We start from the raw sequence: 18,584 nt of genomic DNA on the forward strand, positions 1-18,584 counted from the left end.
TTACTAATCACATTTATAAGTTAAAATTATAAAAGTAAATCCCCCACCGCACCTTTTCTCTTGAATGGATTTTCATACGATCTTTATCAATGGAGTGATTCGTGAGGAAGCTGGAAGTAGTAATTAATTACTTGATAGTAGGGTCTGGGTAGGTACCACCCACTCATCAGAAATTCTACCGCCAAACAGTAGTAATCAGTATTGTTGCGTTCCGGTTGAAGGGTGAGTAAGCCAGTGTGACTTCAGACACAAGGGACATAACATCTTAGTTTCAGAGGTTGGTGGCGCATTGGCGATGCAAGGGATGGTTAATATTTCTTACAGTCCTAATTTCTATGGGCGGTGGTGACCACTTACCACCTGGTAGCCTCTTTATAAATAATATTAATTTAAAGTATAGTGTTTAACGTTAGTAAATATATTTAGTGCGTATTTTGTTTTATCTGCCAAATGTCAAATCAAATTCTTCTGCCGTCATTTTGAATAATGAAAGGCTTGAGTTTGTTGAGTCGACGGCCTTTCTAGGGATAACCCTTGACTCCAAACTTCAGTGGGGCACTCATTTGTATGCCCTAGCAGGGAAACTAAGTAGTGCCATTTATACAATAAAAACAATAAGAAAACTCACGGACATAAGTACTGCTAGACTAGTTTATTTTAGTAATTTTCACAGTCTTAGTCATATGGAATGTTGTTATGGGGTAATGCAGCAGATATTGAAAAGAGCTATCCGAACTATTTACAATATTAGCTCTAGGACATCATTACGCGAAAAATTTAAAGAAATAGGTGTATTAACGGCTGCTTCACAATATATTTATGATAATATAATGTTTATACAGAAGAATATACAAAAGTTTTCCATAAAAGCTGATATACATACTATTAATACAAGAAATAAGAATAAACTTGTAACCCCTACTTTCTGTTTGCATACGGTAAAGAGAACGTTTTTGGGCAATGATATACGCATATATAATAAGATACCGGGAAATGTAACCAATTTACCATTTACGAAATTTAAAAAGTTTATTAAGACTAAATTAATAAATAAGTCTTATTATTCATTAAAATAGTACTTTTTAGAAAAAAAAACGCCTATTTAGGCTCGGGTTCCATCACAGGACACTAATTATTGTAAAAAAAACAGCATTGTAAATCTGTTTATTTGAAAAGAGCAACTATGCGAGTTTTTTGCCGTTTCTTCTCGCTGGAGGCTGCTTTCCGAAACGGTGTTAGTATTTTAATATTGACGATTCAAAAACGCTTCGTTGTGAAGTTTATTTGAATAAACTTGATTTGATTTGATTTAATTTTTACAAATTCTGTACTTACTTACGAAAAGAACAAATATATTTATAGAAAACATCAGTGATTTCTATTTTTTTTAATCAAAATAATTATCAAAATTATATTTTGTTATTCAAGTAGTTGAATTAAATGTAAACCCACCGGTTGGGAAAGTAGATTCTATCGATAAGAACCGGCAAGAAACGCGGTAGCTACTCCTTTCCAACAATTTTATTTACAGATTGTGTCAGTAATATAAAATTATATTTTATGTATCCTGCCTAGAAATCAATAAATACTAAGGCCACGGTTTTTTATATAGGTTAAATAGACTTTGAACACATACATTAAAAGTGCTCAAGCTTATCGCTGAAAACAGATTTACAAAATTTGGGATATAGCGTAAGTTAGCCTGTTTAAAAAATGTCACCAGATCACCCTCTAAACAGAGAAATTATAGGTTACAAGGCAGATGGAACGCGTTGAACATTATAGTGAAGCAATAAAAGCGAATACAGAATTAAAATCGAATTCAAATTCCCAGTAGAACAAAATGACGTGTCTTTTTGTTAATACGTCAAAAGTTTTATCTTTTTTTTATCACAGTTATTAATCATTGACGAATTTATAGATCGTTAATTACTGTGAGGAATGTGTGAGCGAATGTATCAAATGAACTACTTTTATATATATGTGTGTGCAATATGACGTCATTCTGATCGATTTCGGCCGATAATCTCAAGATCAGCCAACTACGCAGGACACATAATACTGTACAATTGTGTGCCGAAAGGTGCACTGTCTATTCCATTACTCTCATAAACCAAAGGAACGACAAAAGCAACACGACCGCACACAGTTCAGGCGCAGGCTTTACTTGGTTTCCAATCACAGGAGTTTACATATTTCCAACTACAGAGCAAAACAGACTCTGGGCTGAGCTTATATAATTATTTTATAAAAAATACAGAAAAAAAGAGACGTGTATGTGCGCACGCGTGTGTAGTTCTATTTCTTCGGCGTAATTAAACTAAGTTTTAAGTACATTAAAAAAAATAATTACAATATAATAATAAATATCATTATGTAATTTCTTATTTTTTACCACGACTATATCAGTCAGAAGTTTATTTTTTTTACCGCATAGGCTGCAGGGCTGAGTCTATTCGCCAATTTATTTATATGGGGGCCCCATTGGAGCTTAAAGACTATTGTCATACCAAGGAACTCTGTAGATTCTAAAACATCTAATGCTTCCCCGTTTAAAAGTACACTCCTTTTGACACATCTTACATTGGAGGTAGTGAATTTAATACATTTTGTCTTTTTACTATTGCACAACAATTTATTAACACTAAACCAATTTACTATTTCAGAGAGAGCATTGTTCACATCGTCATATATTGAAAGACGTCTTTTTATTTTAAAAATTTGAGTTTATCACCTAGGAGATTTGTCAGGTCATTTATAGAAACAAGAAAGAGAAATGGTCCAAAAATTGATCCTTGAGGGACCCCCACAGTAACTGGAGACCCGGGAGATCTCTTTCCATTTACATCAACCCTCTGAATCCGATTGCCCATATACGAAATCAGAAGACTGAGTACAGTGTCCCTAATTCCATAATGACGTAGCTTCCTGACCAAAGTTTCCTATTCCACACAATCAAAGGCCTTAGATAAATCACAAAATATCCTTAAGGCTTCCTGTGACTCCTCCCAGGCCTTGTAAATATTTTTAACGAGCTCAATACCAGCGTCAGTTATCAAGCGACCCCTTGTAAAACCAAATTGTTTCTTGTGTAGCAACTTGTTATTGTTAAAATGTACTAGCATTTGATTTAGTAATAACTTTTCAAAGATCTTGCTAAGAGTTGGTAGTACAGAGACGGGCCTATAGTTGTTGGGGTCTGATGTACTACCTGACTTAAATATTGGTAATACTCTACTATGTTTCATGAGGTCAGGAAACACGCCACTAAGGACACAATTATTAAATATAGTGACAAGGTAGGGTGCGATTACATCAATTATGATAAACTACAAAAGCCATTTTTTATCCTTTACTTTTTACGATAAATAATGGCTTATTTTCGAAGCGATTTTGAGCAATACAATATTAATCTTTATCCAATGAAGTACCTTAAATACATTGTGCATTTTATATTGATCAATATGGCCCTTTACAGCATGTAATTTAAATGAAAAGTATGTACAATAAGATAAGCTGTAAAGTTATTTCGAGTGGGTCGATACTTAATTGGCGGATTATCGAGTAACTTCATCACGTAGTTTTCATATCTCATCATAAAAATTCACTGTCATAATTTTTTGATAATGCGTCAAAGTGAACTTTAAAAAAACTATTGATTTATATAAAATAAAACCGAATTAAAAATATCCTTTTGAAGTTTCAAAATAAATGTTCAAATATTCAAGAAAACTAAATATTCTACCACCAAACAGCAGTATTCAGTATTGTTGTGTTCCGGTTTGAAGGGTGAGTGAGCCAGTGTAATTCAGGCACAAGGGACGTAGCATCTTAGTTCCCAGGGTTGGTGGCGCAATGGTGATTTAAGGAATGGTTAATATTTCTTACAAAGCCATTGTCTATGAGCGGTGGTGACCACTTACCATCAGGTGGCCCATTTGCTCGTCGCTACGATGTCATAAAAAAAAACACACACACACACACTCAGAAGAGAAACCCGAAGATTTATATTCTCGAAGATTCTATTCGACTTACGTTACGTCACCCACACACATAAGCTTACAAACACACAGAAGTGAAATCTGAAGATTTAAAAAAATCGATTTTTAAAAATGGATTCGTGTTTTTTCTTTTCGAATTTACTCAATATTGCACGAATCTGCAGCACAATATAACGTCTAAGCGTATCTCTCTAGAACACATTCAAAGCATTTTGTTTACAAAAGATAATGTTTTATTAATGACACTTCTTTTACCCTTTATTTTCTGTCACGTGTCAAATCAATGATCACTGCTTGGTGATACATTTATTATTCTACTACTACCGTTGGTCTTGTGGGTTATAAGGTAACGAACCCCCGGGACCTTGGGATAACAGCTATATAGAGCTGAAAGCCTTTACATACATAACATAACGTACATAATCAGCCTGTAAATTTCCCACTGCTGGGCTAAGGCCTCCTCTCCCGTTGAGGAGAAGGTATGGAGCATATTCCACCACGCTGCTCCAATGCGGGTTGGTGGAATACACATGTGGCAGAATTTCGTTGAAATTAGACACATGCAGGTTTCCTCACGATGTTTTCCTTCACCGCCGAGCACGAGATGAATTATAAACACAAATTAAGCACATGAAAATTCAGTGGTGCCTGCCTGGGTTTGAACCCGAAATCATCGGTTAAGATGCACGCGTTCTAACCACTGGATCATCTCATCGGAAAAGCCTTTACAATATTTAAACTGTATTGGTAGTTGGCAGTATAAATATTCTCTCACAAAGACCTATGTTTTATGCTTGACAGGATTGGACATTTATGCCTTTCTTTCAAATCACGGATTAAATTTTACAGTAGAGCCTGTATTAATAAGACAATGGGGTCGGGTCGAACATAAATAACAATAATAATAACATAACAACGACCACGATCTTGGGTGTCGTATAAAAGTGCTTTGATATCAATATTATCATATTCTTCTCAGGATATGCAAAAAGATATATGCATGTACGAACATATTATACTTAATACTTAATATATATAATACTCTAACCGTCAATAAAGACAAAAGTGTAACAGAAATAACCGTTTTTAGCTTAAATAATTTCGTAATAAATATCCATTATTATTTTGATATTTAATTTGAATAGACAATAATTAATTATTTATACGTTCAGACACGAAGACAGACGGCCAGTCACACAATTCGTATCATAAATATTGTTTTTCGTCTATAGATACGAAATATTAAAATTGTTTCGTATTGTTTACGAGAGACAATCATTTCGATTTGATAACCTTTTACGTTGAATATCCTGACCTGTTGATTGCGAAGAGTATAAAAGGTGTGTGTTTAGATTATATACACGAAAGTAAGACCTGCAATAAGACGAAACAGCGATTTAGAAGTAAATCAGAATGTATCGTTTTGCACTCCTCGCCCTCGTGGCTTCGGTCTCCGCGAATGTCATCCTTGACACTCAATGCCCTGAGGTCAAACCCGTCAACGATTTCAGCTTCGCTTCTGTAAGTATCCATAAAATTTAATACAGTATCGATATTTCGGAGAAAAATTAAAGTTAAAGTAATTGAATATTGTCTTACCAATAAATATAAGCTAACTATTACGCTTCAGCTTTACATTAATAATTGTTCCACTTAGTTATGTCAATGACCTTAAACACATGAGTTCTAAAGTGTAAACGGCTATTCAACGAAATCTACTACTTTATCTTTGTTTTTGACCTTATAATATAAAAATAGAATATTAATATTCATGCATCTGATGTAAAATGCCATATCTATTGCATGCAATGTAAATCTAACGGTATTAATCTTTCTTTTAATATCTGAACGCGAATGTTATGGCCATCATATAAAGTAGAGCTATTTATACTCATATTTTAAAGAGGTCATTTTTTTTTTCTTTTTTGTTGGTAATCTTCGGAACCAAAGATCCATTAAAAAAAATTGATAATTATGGAAAGCCTTCATTATTCCTAAGCTATAGATTATAAATTATATTAATATCATGTTTTTTTTTTAAATTATGAAATTGCACCCATGCGAAGCCGGGTCTAGTCGCTAGTAATATTTATAATGTCAATGTAGTTTTATTTTTCAGTGTAGTTGTTACTAATGGTCCGTAATAATTAAATATGACCATTTTGTAAGGCTCCTAAATTAATGTATTAAATAAAATTATACTTAATACAAGAAAAAAATTACAAGCACTTTTGAATCGCCATCACCATCAAAGCTATGACCGGTTCGGAACATACATAGATTCTCAGATTAAGCTCAGTAGTAACACTTTTTCAACATTTAAAATACAAAGTTAGTTAAATATAATCTGCCTGAATGTCAACAAGTATTAGTTCCACGATTTTTTATCATCTATATAATCTTGTGTTGATAATATGCCTTATTTATTAAGGTTTTTTTTGACAAATGATTTTAGGTTTACAAGTCGACAAAGTTAATACCAATAATATATTAAACGAATACCTTACACCAAGAAGGTTTTATTGAGTTTGCTTTATATAAGCGTTATAAGAAATAAGGATAGCCTAACTTCTCGCGTGCTCCATGTTACTGAGAATTGGAATTAATTTTTATTTATGAATTATTTTAACAGTACGGCAATGGCGTTTGGTACGAAGTCGCGAGGTACCCCCATGGTACCGATAAGAAGGCAAAATGTGGTTCCGCTGAATACAAATTGGAAGGCGATGTTATAAAAGTGAAGAACACTTACATAAGGAACAACAAGCTTAAGGTCATCGAGGGTTCCGCCAAACTTGCCACTGACGCCGGTACTACTGGCAAACTGATCCACAGCCTTCCTTATGGAGGTAGACATTGAATTATTATCATTGTTTATTTCTCCTAAGATTGTTCTTCGATTGATTATTATGATCACGTTCCTGCATCAAATAATTTGTGGTCATATTTTTTTTATGATATCGGAAGGCAGACGAGCAAATGGGCCACCTCATGTTGTCACCACCGCTCATAGACAATGGCGTTGTAAGAAATATTAACCATACATTACATCACCAATGCGCCACCAACGTTGGGAACCAAGATGTTACGTCCCTTGTGCCTGTAGTTACACTGGCTCACTCGCCCTTCAAACCGGAACACAACAATACTGAGTACTGCTGTTTGGCGGTAGAATATCTGATGAGTGGGTGGTACCTACCCAGACGGGCTTGCACAAAGACCTACCACCAAGTCAATGCAATGTATATTCATTCTACGGTTATCTCTATGTTTAGTCATGTTATAATATTATAATTCATGTCATGCCAGTTATATGAAGCAAAATTCTTTTACGCAGCTTACAGTAGAGGCAATTGGCAGATATCGTCACGTAAAAGCGTTATGATTCTAGACGATTTTTTCTTCTCTTTCTCTTTCTCAATTATTTCAAGTTAATGGTTTAATTCACACGGGATCTCTGATTAAAAATTTCATTTCTTGTCTTTGAATTATTATCAAGCGTTGCTAATTAATTCATCGTGTCTGTTATTTAAAACTACATAGCAGAAGCAACTTCGTTCTAACCAACGACACATCTATTTTTTATATAAAACCGGCTGCTCCTGATTTCTAAATAGATCCGGTGTTCGTCTGCTTTAAACGCTACTATTCTGCCCTCATTGTGCTGTGTAGTTTGTAAGACTTCTCAATAAATGGGCTATAAACGCATGAGATTTTATCAAATAAGAATCATATATCGCTTATCTTCTTTCAGCTAAAGGGGCTATGGTTGATAGTGTTGTGAACATCCTGGCCATTGACTACGACAACTACTGCATCGCTTACTTCTGTCAATTCGACGAGGACAAGAAGATCCGCAGAGGTAATTCTGAATTATAAAGATACATATTTACTTCGAAACTCAAACTATTGTACACCGCCCCCCCCCCCCATTTTTCTTAACTCGTACATTTTTTATTGAAAATCGTTGAAATTTAGACACAACGAAATGATATTCTCCGTTTTTCTTATGGTGTCGTACTTCATCGATATCTTTATCGTCATCGATATTTATGTGTGTATATTTTGAACTACACATATAAATTTATAAATATGTTGAGTAATATTGTATTCTTAAAAAATATATATATTGTAATTTTCAATTTTCAGAGTTTGCCTGGGTTCTGTCGAGGTCTAAGACTCTGTCTGACGAAACTAAGGCAAAGATCGAGAAGGTTATGAAGGACTCTACTCTTCTGAATGCCAGCAAATTCGTGTGGCCGTCATTCAGTGATGAGGACTGCAAGGTCGACGCTTAAATGCAGACTATACAAAAATATCAAATTCTTACGAATTTCTGACTAAATATTTATTTTATATAGGCATTCTACAATTAGAACTGACAATGTTTGTGAAATAAATTATTTAAATTTTTATTTTAATTATTTCTAACACCTTATAAATTTAATTAGACAGCAAAAAATTATAATATAGGTCTTATATAGGAGATATTCATTTTATTTTGTGGAATACAGCAATAAATATGATCAAATAACATAAATTTAGTATTTTATGATGATTGTTATTATGTTCTTGATTCTTGACGATTGGAAAGAAAAAAAAAAATTCTTTCTTGTAACGATTTGTAGTTCTATTTTTTTAAAATAATAAAAATAGTCAAAACTAAATATAATTTAACTAAATAATAAATTGGAAATTATAAAAAAAAAATCGTTTTTCTTTCGGAAAAATATTGTGCAGTTGATCACATACACGATACTATACATTTTTTAGCGAGTTCCTCAAGTTATATATAAATACTATAGAGGTACTGTCCATACTATAGAGGTACAGTACATAGTGTACTGTAGAGGATTTGTCAAACTTAAACTTTAGTAGTTGGTTTTAAGTAAAAACCAAATATAATGTAATGTTTATTATAAATTGAAAACATTCTGTGATTTAGACATAATTTCAATAACAATTATAGGATTTTCAGTCACCGGAGTACTACCATTACAAACATTCTCATTTCACTTCAAGATAGAGAGCAAAATAAAAAAAAAATCACAAAGTTATGCACTATTGTTTGTCTAACCGATAACCTCGTGTGTTAATTTAATTAACCTCAGATTGGGATGAGTATAAACGCGTGTAGTTATCAGAAATGACTAATTCAGCCGCAGGTAATCATACAAAAGACTACCACAATGTATCGTATTGCTCTTCTTTCCCTCGTGGTTTCAGTCTTCGCGCGCATCATCAGCGATTCGTGCCCGAAGGTCACTAATGTTGAAGACTTCAATTTTGACGCTGTGAGTATCAAATTACTTATATACTTTTAAATGTAATATTCAGTTACAAAGCACATACTTCCTTCAATGGTAAATGGTCTCATAGATTATAATATATCCATCGCAGTTCGTTAGTCTCCCTTTAGAATGGTTGGTATGGACGAAATTAGAAAGCAATTAATAACCAAACGAGTACTAAGCGAAATGAGAGTCAATAGGTCTTTTGAAGAAAAGGGTCATTCCATTTAATGGAAATAGTTAATACTAGACCCTCACCACATCGTTACACGCTCTGCTGTGGAATTTGGTCTAGTATCCATTGTAACGGTCTCTTTGTTCTAACTTTTCAATACTCATTTTGGTTGATTTTAAAACAACTCAATATACATTGATATTTTTCACAGTGAACAATATGGTTTTACTAAAGGTCGCTCCACGGCAGACATCGGAACCACAGTGCTTGGACATATGTCTGTATGATGCCAGGAATCTGATCTGTTCTAATCTATTTATAATACTATTGGGGTATTTGAATATGTAGCACATGAAGCGCTTTTAAATAAGCTTAAACATTCCGGTGTTAGGAAAAATCACTTGATCTTATTGTTTCATAATTGACCAAAAGAAAAACAAGTTTTCTTTAATGGAAAGAAATCTTCTGGTTCAGTGCTTAGAATGGGCGGTTCACAGGGTCTCATTTTAGGTCCTTTTTATATTTATGATTTATATTAATGACCTTTCTACGTTAAAGATATTTATGATATCGTGTAATTTGCTGACGATGATTCATTAGTTTTTAAAGGTGACATAATTGAACGCATTTCGACAATGTAATAAAATATTGATATATATAAATCATTATATTTTTATATAAACAGTGACAAAGATTATAGTGATCTTAAGAAAAACATTTATTCTTTATCGATATTAATTTTTAATTTTGACAAGGCATGTTTTGTCTTTGAAACTATGAAAGTAAAGTTTGAATGCATCCTATTTAAAATGTAAATATGTGTGTGTGGCGAACGCACGGTAGTGTGTATAATGTTTTTACATATGCCAAATTTCACACTGCTACGTTCTCATAATTTTCGTAAAAAGGGCTTGCTTCAAGTATTATTAGATAGAATTGTTTGGAAATTTAAATTTATTAGTTAAGTATTGGTGACGTCACAGTATTTTCATGATGCTTAAATTTAAAACGAATTTTTTTTTTAACAGTACGGTGATGGTGTTTGGTTCGAAGTCGCGAGATATCCAGATGCTGTTGTGAAGGATGGCAAGTGTGGTATCCTTACATACAAACAGGATGGTGATGTAAAAAAAATTAAATACACTTTCGTTAGCAACAAAAAACTTATGACTATCGAAGGTAATGCCAAGCTTGCAAACGACGCTGGAACCACCGGAAAACTGATCCATAGCCTGCCTTACGGAGATAGTTATTTATTAATACATTGCCATTTTAAGTGTTATTAATTAAACGTCTTTCGTTTGACAAATCATACCTTCAATTAAATTTAAATATTATATACTTTCAGTTAAGGGCACTGTTATTGACAGTGAACTGAACATTCTGGCAATTGACTACGACAACTTCTTCATCTGCTATTATTGTCAATTCGATGAGGCTCAGAAAAACTACCGAGGTAACAACCGATGCACCACTGAACTCCATATTATATTATTGTTCCATTCAGTCATATGAATATTATTAATCTCGAGCTAAACTATTCTATATTCGTGAGTTGTATAAAATTCTGTCACTTGTGTTCTATCCCCAATCAAACTCCAAACCTTCTCGTTTACAGGAGGCAAAGCCTCCAAATGAGAAGGCCCAGTAGTATGATATATATTATTTGCTGTTTCTTACTAACTACGTATTTTTATTATTAGAGATAATTGATTTAAATGAAATTGCTTTACCAATAATAAGTTTGATTATTGGATTTACAGAATCCGCTTGGGTTCTCTCGAGATCTAAGACCTTATCTGAAGAAGCCAAGGCTGTCGTCGACAAATATGTGAAGGACTCCAAGTTTCTGAATGATAGCAAATTTGTGTGGCTTCCAGCCAACGATGAGGACTGCTGGGTCGAAGCTTAAATAATGACAAAATGTTTTTGTTATTCATTAATAATTCCATATTCTTGCACAATTACCTTTGCAATTTTCATTACAATACATTTCTAATAAAATATTATTTATTAAATATTGTTTTAGTGATAGTAAGCAATAGTTTTTGGAATAGATATGGGAACGCACGTTCTTAGTGATGAATATTATTATTCTTTTTTTTTTATACCAAACTCTCAAACTCTCCCAGCATAAGTGTTTCTAGCCCAGGCCGTAGTGTGACGTAATCATAATAATTATATAAATAGGCTATCTGACGCAAAAAACCTCATGAGTTTAACGCGTTCAAACAAACACATTCAAACTATGTATTATTTTTCTTCTTCGTGCAGTTCATTACTAAAGTCCTGAAGTGCCTTCAATGAGAGTTTGACTGGCTTCCTCTGGCTCTATCCTCTGCTCGTCTTGGGGCAGTCAGAATATTAAGTTCCGTTACATGTTGAATCTAGTCGGACCGTGGTAGGTGGTAGCATCGGTGATGTTTTGCAATCGATCTTTCCTAATACGACCAGTTTACCCATATGGCCTGGTTATTACAGTTGGTTGAGAATGGTTTTTTGTTCTTTTTGCTGTACACGGTATGCGCAATATTCTCCTCAACTACCACATTTAGAAGCCTAGATCTTATTTCGGTAAGCTGTATGGATTATTTTACTTGCACCCTCGACTTCTCCAAACAGTTCAGCAATTTCACTGCTCGGTAGTTTTCGAATGTCTTTATCGAGCCTTTCTTGTGCATTGGTACCAAAATAGAATCCAGTCCTTGACCCTAGATTTGATTCCAGAGGTCCTTCAATTAATTCAATCTTGACAGCTGTGTCTCCTTTTTTCGTTCTTGAGCGATACGTTTCGGTTGATTTGTTTTAATTTTTGAAAGTATTTTCATGACTTCACTCTCCCCTCCTTCCCCCGTCTTATAGCACTTTATAAAAAAGGCGAAACAAATGAACACCATTTTGAATATTGCGGGGTATTAGTTGACTCTCTAACTTTCATTCATTTATTTATACATTTAACTCCTTCATTAAATATGTATTTTTTGATAAGCTGGTATTGCTCCTATTCAAGATTAACGTTATTGAAAATAAAACTCTTCCTAGAAATAAAGTATCGGAACAATTGTCTTACAAATAAACTTACTAGAAAACTATCCAGTATTCATCTAATAGCAATATTAATTTTTTTATTTATTTATTGGAAAAGTTACACAATCAACTTATCACTAAGCACTTAAAATTAATATCTGACTTGGGTAACATACAAAGTGATACGTCTTTAAAGGTGTAAACAACATTAAAGACGCAAAATCACAGTTACACTACCTTGCTTTATCTGATCATAAGATGCCGATTATAATTCAATTAAACCTCACAATGGTAGTAAAATACTTATGAAGTGAAGAGACTTATCTCAAAGTAATACAATAAAATTCCTGTAATGTTTATCTGTTTATGTATTAGCATTTAATGGCTGCACACAATGCTGAAATCATTTAGAATCTATATATATTTTGACATTGTTATTAATAAAAAATCGAGGTGAGCTTCACGACCGTTAAACCGTTTAGTATTCTAATCTAAGAATATTGATGAGGTTCAGCGATGCTTGCCGCAAAATAAAAATCGCAATCTTCGGTTTAGATTCTCGGGTTATGACCTTTAAACATAACGTCATGTGACTTATATATATGTTTTTTAGTGTACAATAAAGATAATTTTGATTTAATTTAATTTGATGTTACAATTGCGCAAAATGCAGTGTATAGACAGAAACTTAGCAAAAAATATTAACTTTCACTTGAAGATACGGAACATTTTAAATTTTGTAAATTTTAAATGTTCCGTGTTCAACTCGACCATACTTTTTCAATTCGATAACCTTGGGCGTAAAATTTGTGACCCCAAGATTGTGATGAATATAAAGAGCGTGTATTAACTAATATAGCTAAGTCAGCCGCACACAATCAGTCTAAACAAAACACTTCAAAAGACCATTAAAATGTATCGTTTTGTTCTCCTCACTTTCGCGGCTTCAGTCTCTGCCTACGTGATCCTCGATTCTAAGTGTCCTGAAGTTACAAAGGTTGAAAACTTTAATTTTAATTCTGTAAGTACCAAATGACTAACATACTTTAAGGTTCTGCTAATTGATGCAAAGCACATATTTCCTTTGATGGAAAATGGCATGGTCGAAATCACTCTCATCATAAACTATAATATCCCTTCATGCATATCCTTTTTATAATTATAATTTAATGAATTATCTTAACAGTACGGCAATGGTGTTTGGTACGAAGTCGCGAGGTACCCAGATGACGTTGTGAAGAATGGAAAGTGTGGTACTCTCATATACAAGCAGGAAGGTGATGTCAAGAAAATGAAGTACACTTTCGTTACCAACAACGAACTTATGACTATCGAGGGTACTGCCGCGCTCGCAAAAGATGCTGGAACCACCGGAAAACTGATCCATAGCCTGCCTTACGGAGGTAGTTACATAAAAAACATTACCATTTTAAGTGTTATTAATAACATGTCTACCTTCATCTGAAATTAATATATATGTTTTTTCAGCTAACGGTACTGTTATTGACAGTGAACTGAACATTCTGGCAATTGACTACGACAAATTTTTCGTCGGTTATTATTGTCAATTCGATGAGGCTCAGAAAAACTACCGAGGTAACAACCAATATATCATAGAATTCATTATACAATTGCTCCTTGTGGAAAACGAATATGTTTAAATTTGGACATTAATCAACATGTACAGCCTGTAAATTTCCCACTGCTGGGATATGGCCTCCTCTCCCTTTTGAGGAGAATGTTAAGAGCATATTTCACCACGCTGCTCCAATACGAGTTGGTGGATTCACAAATGGTATAATTTCATTGAAATTAGACACATGCAGGTTTCCTCACAATGTTTTGCTTAACCGCCGAGCACGAGATGAATTATAAACACAAATTAAGCACGTGACAATTCAGTAGTGCCTGCCTGGGTTTGAACCCGTAATCATCGGTTAAGATTTACGTGTTCTAACCACTAGGTTATCTCTTTTACATTAATCAAATCTATATATCAAATTAATGTCGAGTTATACAAAAATATGGTGAGGCAACCTGCATGTCTCGTACGATTTCTGTCATTTGTATCCCATGCCCATATTTAAGATATTGGTCACTAGTTGTTGTAACGTTGTGGAATGTATAATGTAAGCTTGTGTGGGAGTGGGGTAAACAATAGTTTAAGGGGTCAGGATCGATCCTGCGAGTTTTTACATCGCTAGGCTTACACCAGCGCTATTAATGCACCATATCATCCTCCTGCCCTTATCCCAATTTACTTGGGGTCGGCGCAGCATGTCTTCTTCTTCCATACGGGAAGTATGATCGTATCTGACGTCATCTCACAAGTAACATTCTTTCCAACCATATCATATTTCACACAATCCATCCATCTTTTCATTAGTCGTCCCCTTAGTCTATATCCATCCACGTTTATGCTCAGGACCTCCCTCACAATATGTTCCTCATTCCTCCGCATAACATGCCCATACTACGATAGCCGCCTTCCACATAACTTCTCGGCTACCGGTGCCACTTTCAAACTTCCTCTTATTTACTCATTCTTTGCGCTATTAATGCTTATATTATTTAATTGGCTTTTTTGGTTTACAGAAGCTGCTTGGATCATCTCAAGATCTAAAACCTTATCTGAAGAGGCTAAGGCTATTGTCGACAAGTTTGTGAGGGATTCCAAGTTTCTGAATGCTGGCAAATTTGAGTGGTCTTCAGTCAGCGGTGAGGACTGCCGGGTCGACGCTTAAATAAAGACAACATGTTTTATGTTTTTGATTAGCATTTATAGTATTGTATTTATTTAATATAAAAATAGGTATATAATAAAATTTGTTTTAGTGATAAATAAATGTAAATCATAGTTTTGGATAAAATATGGTTTTTCAGTAATGAATATTATTATTTTTTTATATGACACCCTATATACTATTTCCCTTCCTAGCCCAAACTAGCTACTAGATTGTACCATGGGACATTATAATAGATTGTCTATTAATTTCTTATTTTTTGATGGTATCGGTAAGCGGACGAGCAAATGGACCACCTGATGGTAAATGGTCACCACGGCCCATAGACAATGCTGCTGTAAGAATTATTAATCATTCCTTACATCACCAATGCGCCATCAACCCTGGGAACTAAGATGTTATGTCCCATGTGCTTGTAGTTACACTGGCTTACTGACTCTTCAAACCGGATCACAACAATACTGAGTAACCTATCCGACGGGCTTATAGATCTCTATTAAGGCATAGGGTAATTTGTGATCTACCGATGGGTTTCCCTTGTATAGGGATCCTATTGATTTCCATAAAGATGGTGAGCTAAACCGCATTGGTCATAGCAGCGCAGCCGAGACAAAAAAAAAATCTAAAAATCATGTTTACGTGATCTATTGTGTTGATAATATTTTTTCCCCCAGTAATATTTTTTCTCAAATATCTTCTATGTATAGATTTCGATCAGTTACGATTTTATTATAAGTAAGGACAGTATGTCTGTTTGGGTCGTGAAGACAAGTAAAATTTGAATTTATGCAAAAATATCACAACAATGATAAATTTTCTGGTTTTTTCAGTTTCATTCCACCCTAAAGGTCTGCCAGCTACCCCTCTTTTTAATTTTAATCGAGCACCGTCATCCTCTATTTAGATATATCATGCATAGAGTTATACTTGTATTTTACTATTCTATATTACATATAAGTTCTAACTCGACGGAATTGTTATGTTTATTTTAGAAATCACTCTTGTGGTGGTCCCGGGACTGTATCCTCCCTTAACATCAACCCCGAGCTGGGCTAGTAAAACTGTGACGCAATCGAGGAATAAACACACAAGGAAAAGTCCTATTCATAACTCGTTTCCCTAAACTGCGCTGTCAGAAATTCATAAAATATAACCTTTATCATTAGCATATGTCTAAAGATCCGTCGATAACATCTTAAATTAGATTTAAGAGCAGTCAATAAGGAAAATGTACTAAAATATTCTTGTATAGTAAGTGAACATTTATCAATTATTTTTGGGATCCTTGTCAGCTAAAGAAACCGTATCTCAAAATATGAACAAAGATTCAACAGGAAAAAATGCAAAAATGTACAAATATTTATTGTAAAAATCATGATTAATATAGTAACTAATTTTAATACTTATTTGTATATAATTAAGGTTCTAATTCCAATGTAAATAAAGTATATTATAAAGCAACGAAGAGTTATAGATAAATATTACACACTAAGCAAACACAGGGGTGTACATACTGGTGACGAAGAGGCTTGACGGCCTAAGCAAGCGTTGTCTTTCACTTTGAAATTCGCACTATGCAGTAAATACATAGAAAATTTCACGTCAATATACGGAACCTTGCACATGTACGCACCATTCGACCATACTTTTTCAATTCGATAACCTTGTGCGTAAAATTGTGACCCCAAGATTGGGATGAATATAAAATGCGTGTATTCATCTGATATGCCTAAGTCAGCACACAATTAGATATACGCTACAAAGGACTACAAAGGACTATTAAAATGTACCGTTTTACTGTTCTCATCTTCGTGGCTTCAGTCTCAGCCTACGTCATCATAGACTCTAAGTGTCCTGAAGTTACAAACGTAGACAACTTTGATTTTAAGTCTGTAAGTATCAAATGACTAACACATCTTAAGATTGTGCTGATTGTTATAAAGCACATATTTCCTTTGATGGAAAATAGCAAGATTTCCTTATCATAAATTCACTGTTTTCGTGAATACTTTTTTATAATAATGAGTTATTTAATTATCTTAACAGTATGGCCATGGCGTTTGGTACGAAATCGCGAGATATCCCGATGACTTAGTGAAGACCAGCAAATGTGGGGCCCTCGAATACAAGCAGGAAGGTGACGTCACGAAATCGAGGTACACCTACGTCGACAACAATAAACTTATGGCCATCGAGGGTACCGCCAGACTCGCCCCAGATGCTGGAACCACCGGAAAATTGATCCAAAAACTTCATTTTGGAGGTAGTTATTATAGATGTTACCAATTTGTATGTCCTCCTATTTATCTGGCGTCTTTAGTTAATATTGAAAGTAAGATAGAAGTAATTTTTCCTCGTTTGAATTTTATATAATATTGTTCTTTCAGAGAACGGCGCTCTCGTCGAAAGTGATCTAAGCGTCCTGACTATTGACTACGACAACTTTTTCATAGACTACTACTGTCAATACGATGAAGTTAAGAAGAACTCCCGAGGTAAATAGAATTATCAGTCTGTCAAAAAATTTAATATGTGATTATTCCATTTGGAATTCATGAAGGCCCAAGCGGTGATTGTAAGTTTAAATCCGAACAAATATGTTTCGCAAGTGCTATGATAATTATAGAATTTCGTGTTATTCAAAAAAAGAAATATTAATTACCTTTATATTATGTTATTATGCTCAAATGTATACCAAGTTTGAATGGCATGAGGACAAAATCAAACTTAGACATTGCATGTCGTTCACTAATAGTAGGTACTACAAACTGTTCAATGTATCATTGATTTTATTCGATAACAACTTTTCTCACCCAGTCAATTTTTTACGAACTTAGACATCTAGGAACTTTTTTTATTTCAATTCAAGTGATTTAAGACCTTAAATTCAAAAACCAGGTTTTAAGATAAATGTACTCATTTATCTTAACACCTGGCTTTTGAATCTGTATGTATGTATCAACTGAGGTGGATAGTAGATAGAGCATAAATTCCTAACTGAAGATTGCGGGTTCCAATCGGGCAGGCACTATTGAGATTTTTGTGCTAAGTTTGTTTTGATAATTCATGTGATGCTCAACAATAGAGGAAATTAATATATCGGATATAATTCTGACACAAACGTCGGTGTCGTTCTGGCCGAATATGCTCTAAGCCTACCCTTTTATATAGAGAAGGCGTTTGTCAAGTATTACTTGCTTATTTTGTATGATTTCCCCTCGAAAGTTAAGTTATTAAAATTAAATTATTTGAATAAAAATAAAAATAAAAATGGTTCAAGAAGTGTTCTTCTTTTTGATTTCTTTATTTCTTGATGAAGTTCTTTATTTGATTTTTTATTTACAGA

General features: G+C 33.9%; 4 protein-coding genes across 4 annotated transcripts; all 4 read left to right on the top strand.

Moving 5' to 3' along the window:
* The first annotated feature begins 5,354 nt into the window (after positions 1–5,354).
* Positions 5,355–8,412, top strand: LOC113399461 (bilin-binding protein-like). Its single transcript, XM_026638605.2, has 4 exons — positions 5,355–5,522; positions 6,634–6,850; positions 7,756–7,863; positions 8,151–8,412. Exons 1-4 carry the CDS (start codon positions 5,415–5,417, stop codon positions 8,297–8,299), a joined length of 582 nt encoding a protein of 193 aa, XP_026494390.2. The 5' UTR covers positions 5,355–5,414; the 3' UTR covers positions 8,300–8,412.
* Positions 8,413–9,163: 751 nt separating this feature from the next.
* LOC113399288 (bilin-binding protein-like) lies at positions 9,164–11,425 on the top strand. The gene is made up of 4 exons (XM_064217914.1): positions 9,164–9,295; positions 10,496–10,715; positions 10,816–10,923; positions 11,231–11,425. Exons 1-4 carry the CDS (start codon positions 9,191–9,193, stop codon positions 11,377–11,379), a joined length of 582 nt encoding a protein of 193 aa, XP_064073984.1. The 5' UTR covers positions 9,164–9,190; the 3' UTR covers positions 11,380–11,425.
* A 505-nt stretch (positions 11,426–11,930) lies between these two features.
* On the top strand, positions 11,931–15,273 carry LOC113399287 (bilin-binding protein-like). The gene is made up of 5 exons (XM_026638381.2): positions 11,931–11,987; positions 13,354–13,515; positions 13,681–13,897; positions 13,983–14,090; positions 15,090–15,273. The coding sequence occupies exons 1-5, from the start codon at positions 11,931–11,933 to the stop codon at positions 15,236–15,238; spliced, it is 693 nt and encodes a 230-aa protein (XP_026494166.2). The 3' UTR covers positions 15,239–15,273.
* Positions 15,274–16,997: 1,724 nt separating this feature from the next.
* Positions 16,998–17,741, top strand: LOC113399465 (bilin-binding protein-like). The gene is made up of 3 exons (XM_026638609.2): positions 16,998–17,130; positions 17,285–17,501; positions 17,626–17,741. Exons 1-3 carry the CDS (start codon positions 17,023–17,025, stop codon positions 17,739–17,741), a joined length of 441 nt encoding a protein of 146 aa, XP_026494394.2. The 5' UTR covers positions 16,998–17,022.
* Positions 17,742–18,584: the final 843 nt, after the last annotated feature.

The sequence above is a fragment of the Vanessa tameamea genome, chromosome 19 (assembly GCF_037043105.1).
Source record: "Vanessa tameamea isolate UH-Manoa-2023 chromosome 19, ilVanTame1 primary haplotype, whole genome shotgun sequence".
Lineage (NCBI taxonomy): Eukaryota > Metazoa > Arthropoda > Insecta > Lepidoptera > Nymphalidae > Vanessa > Vanessa tameamea.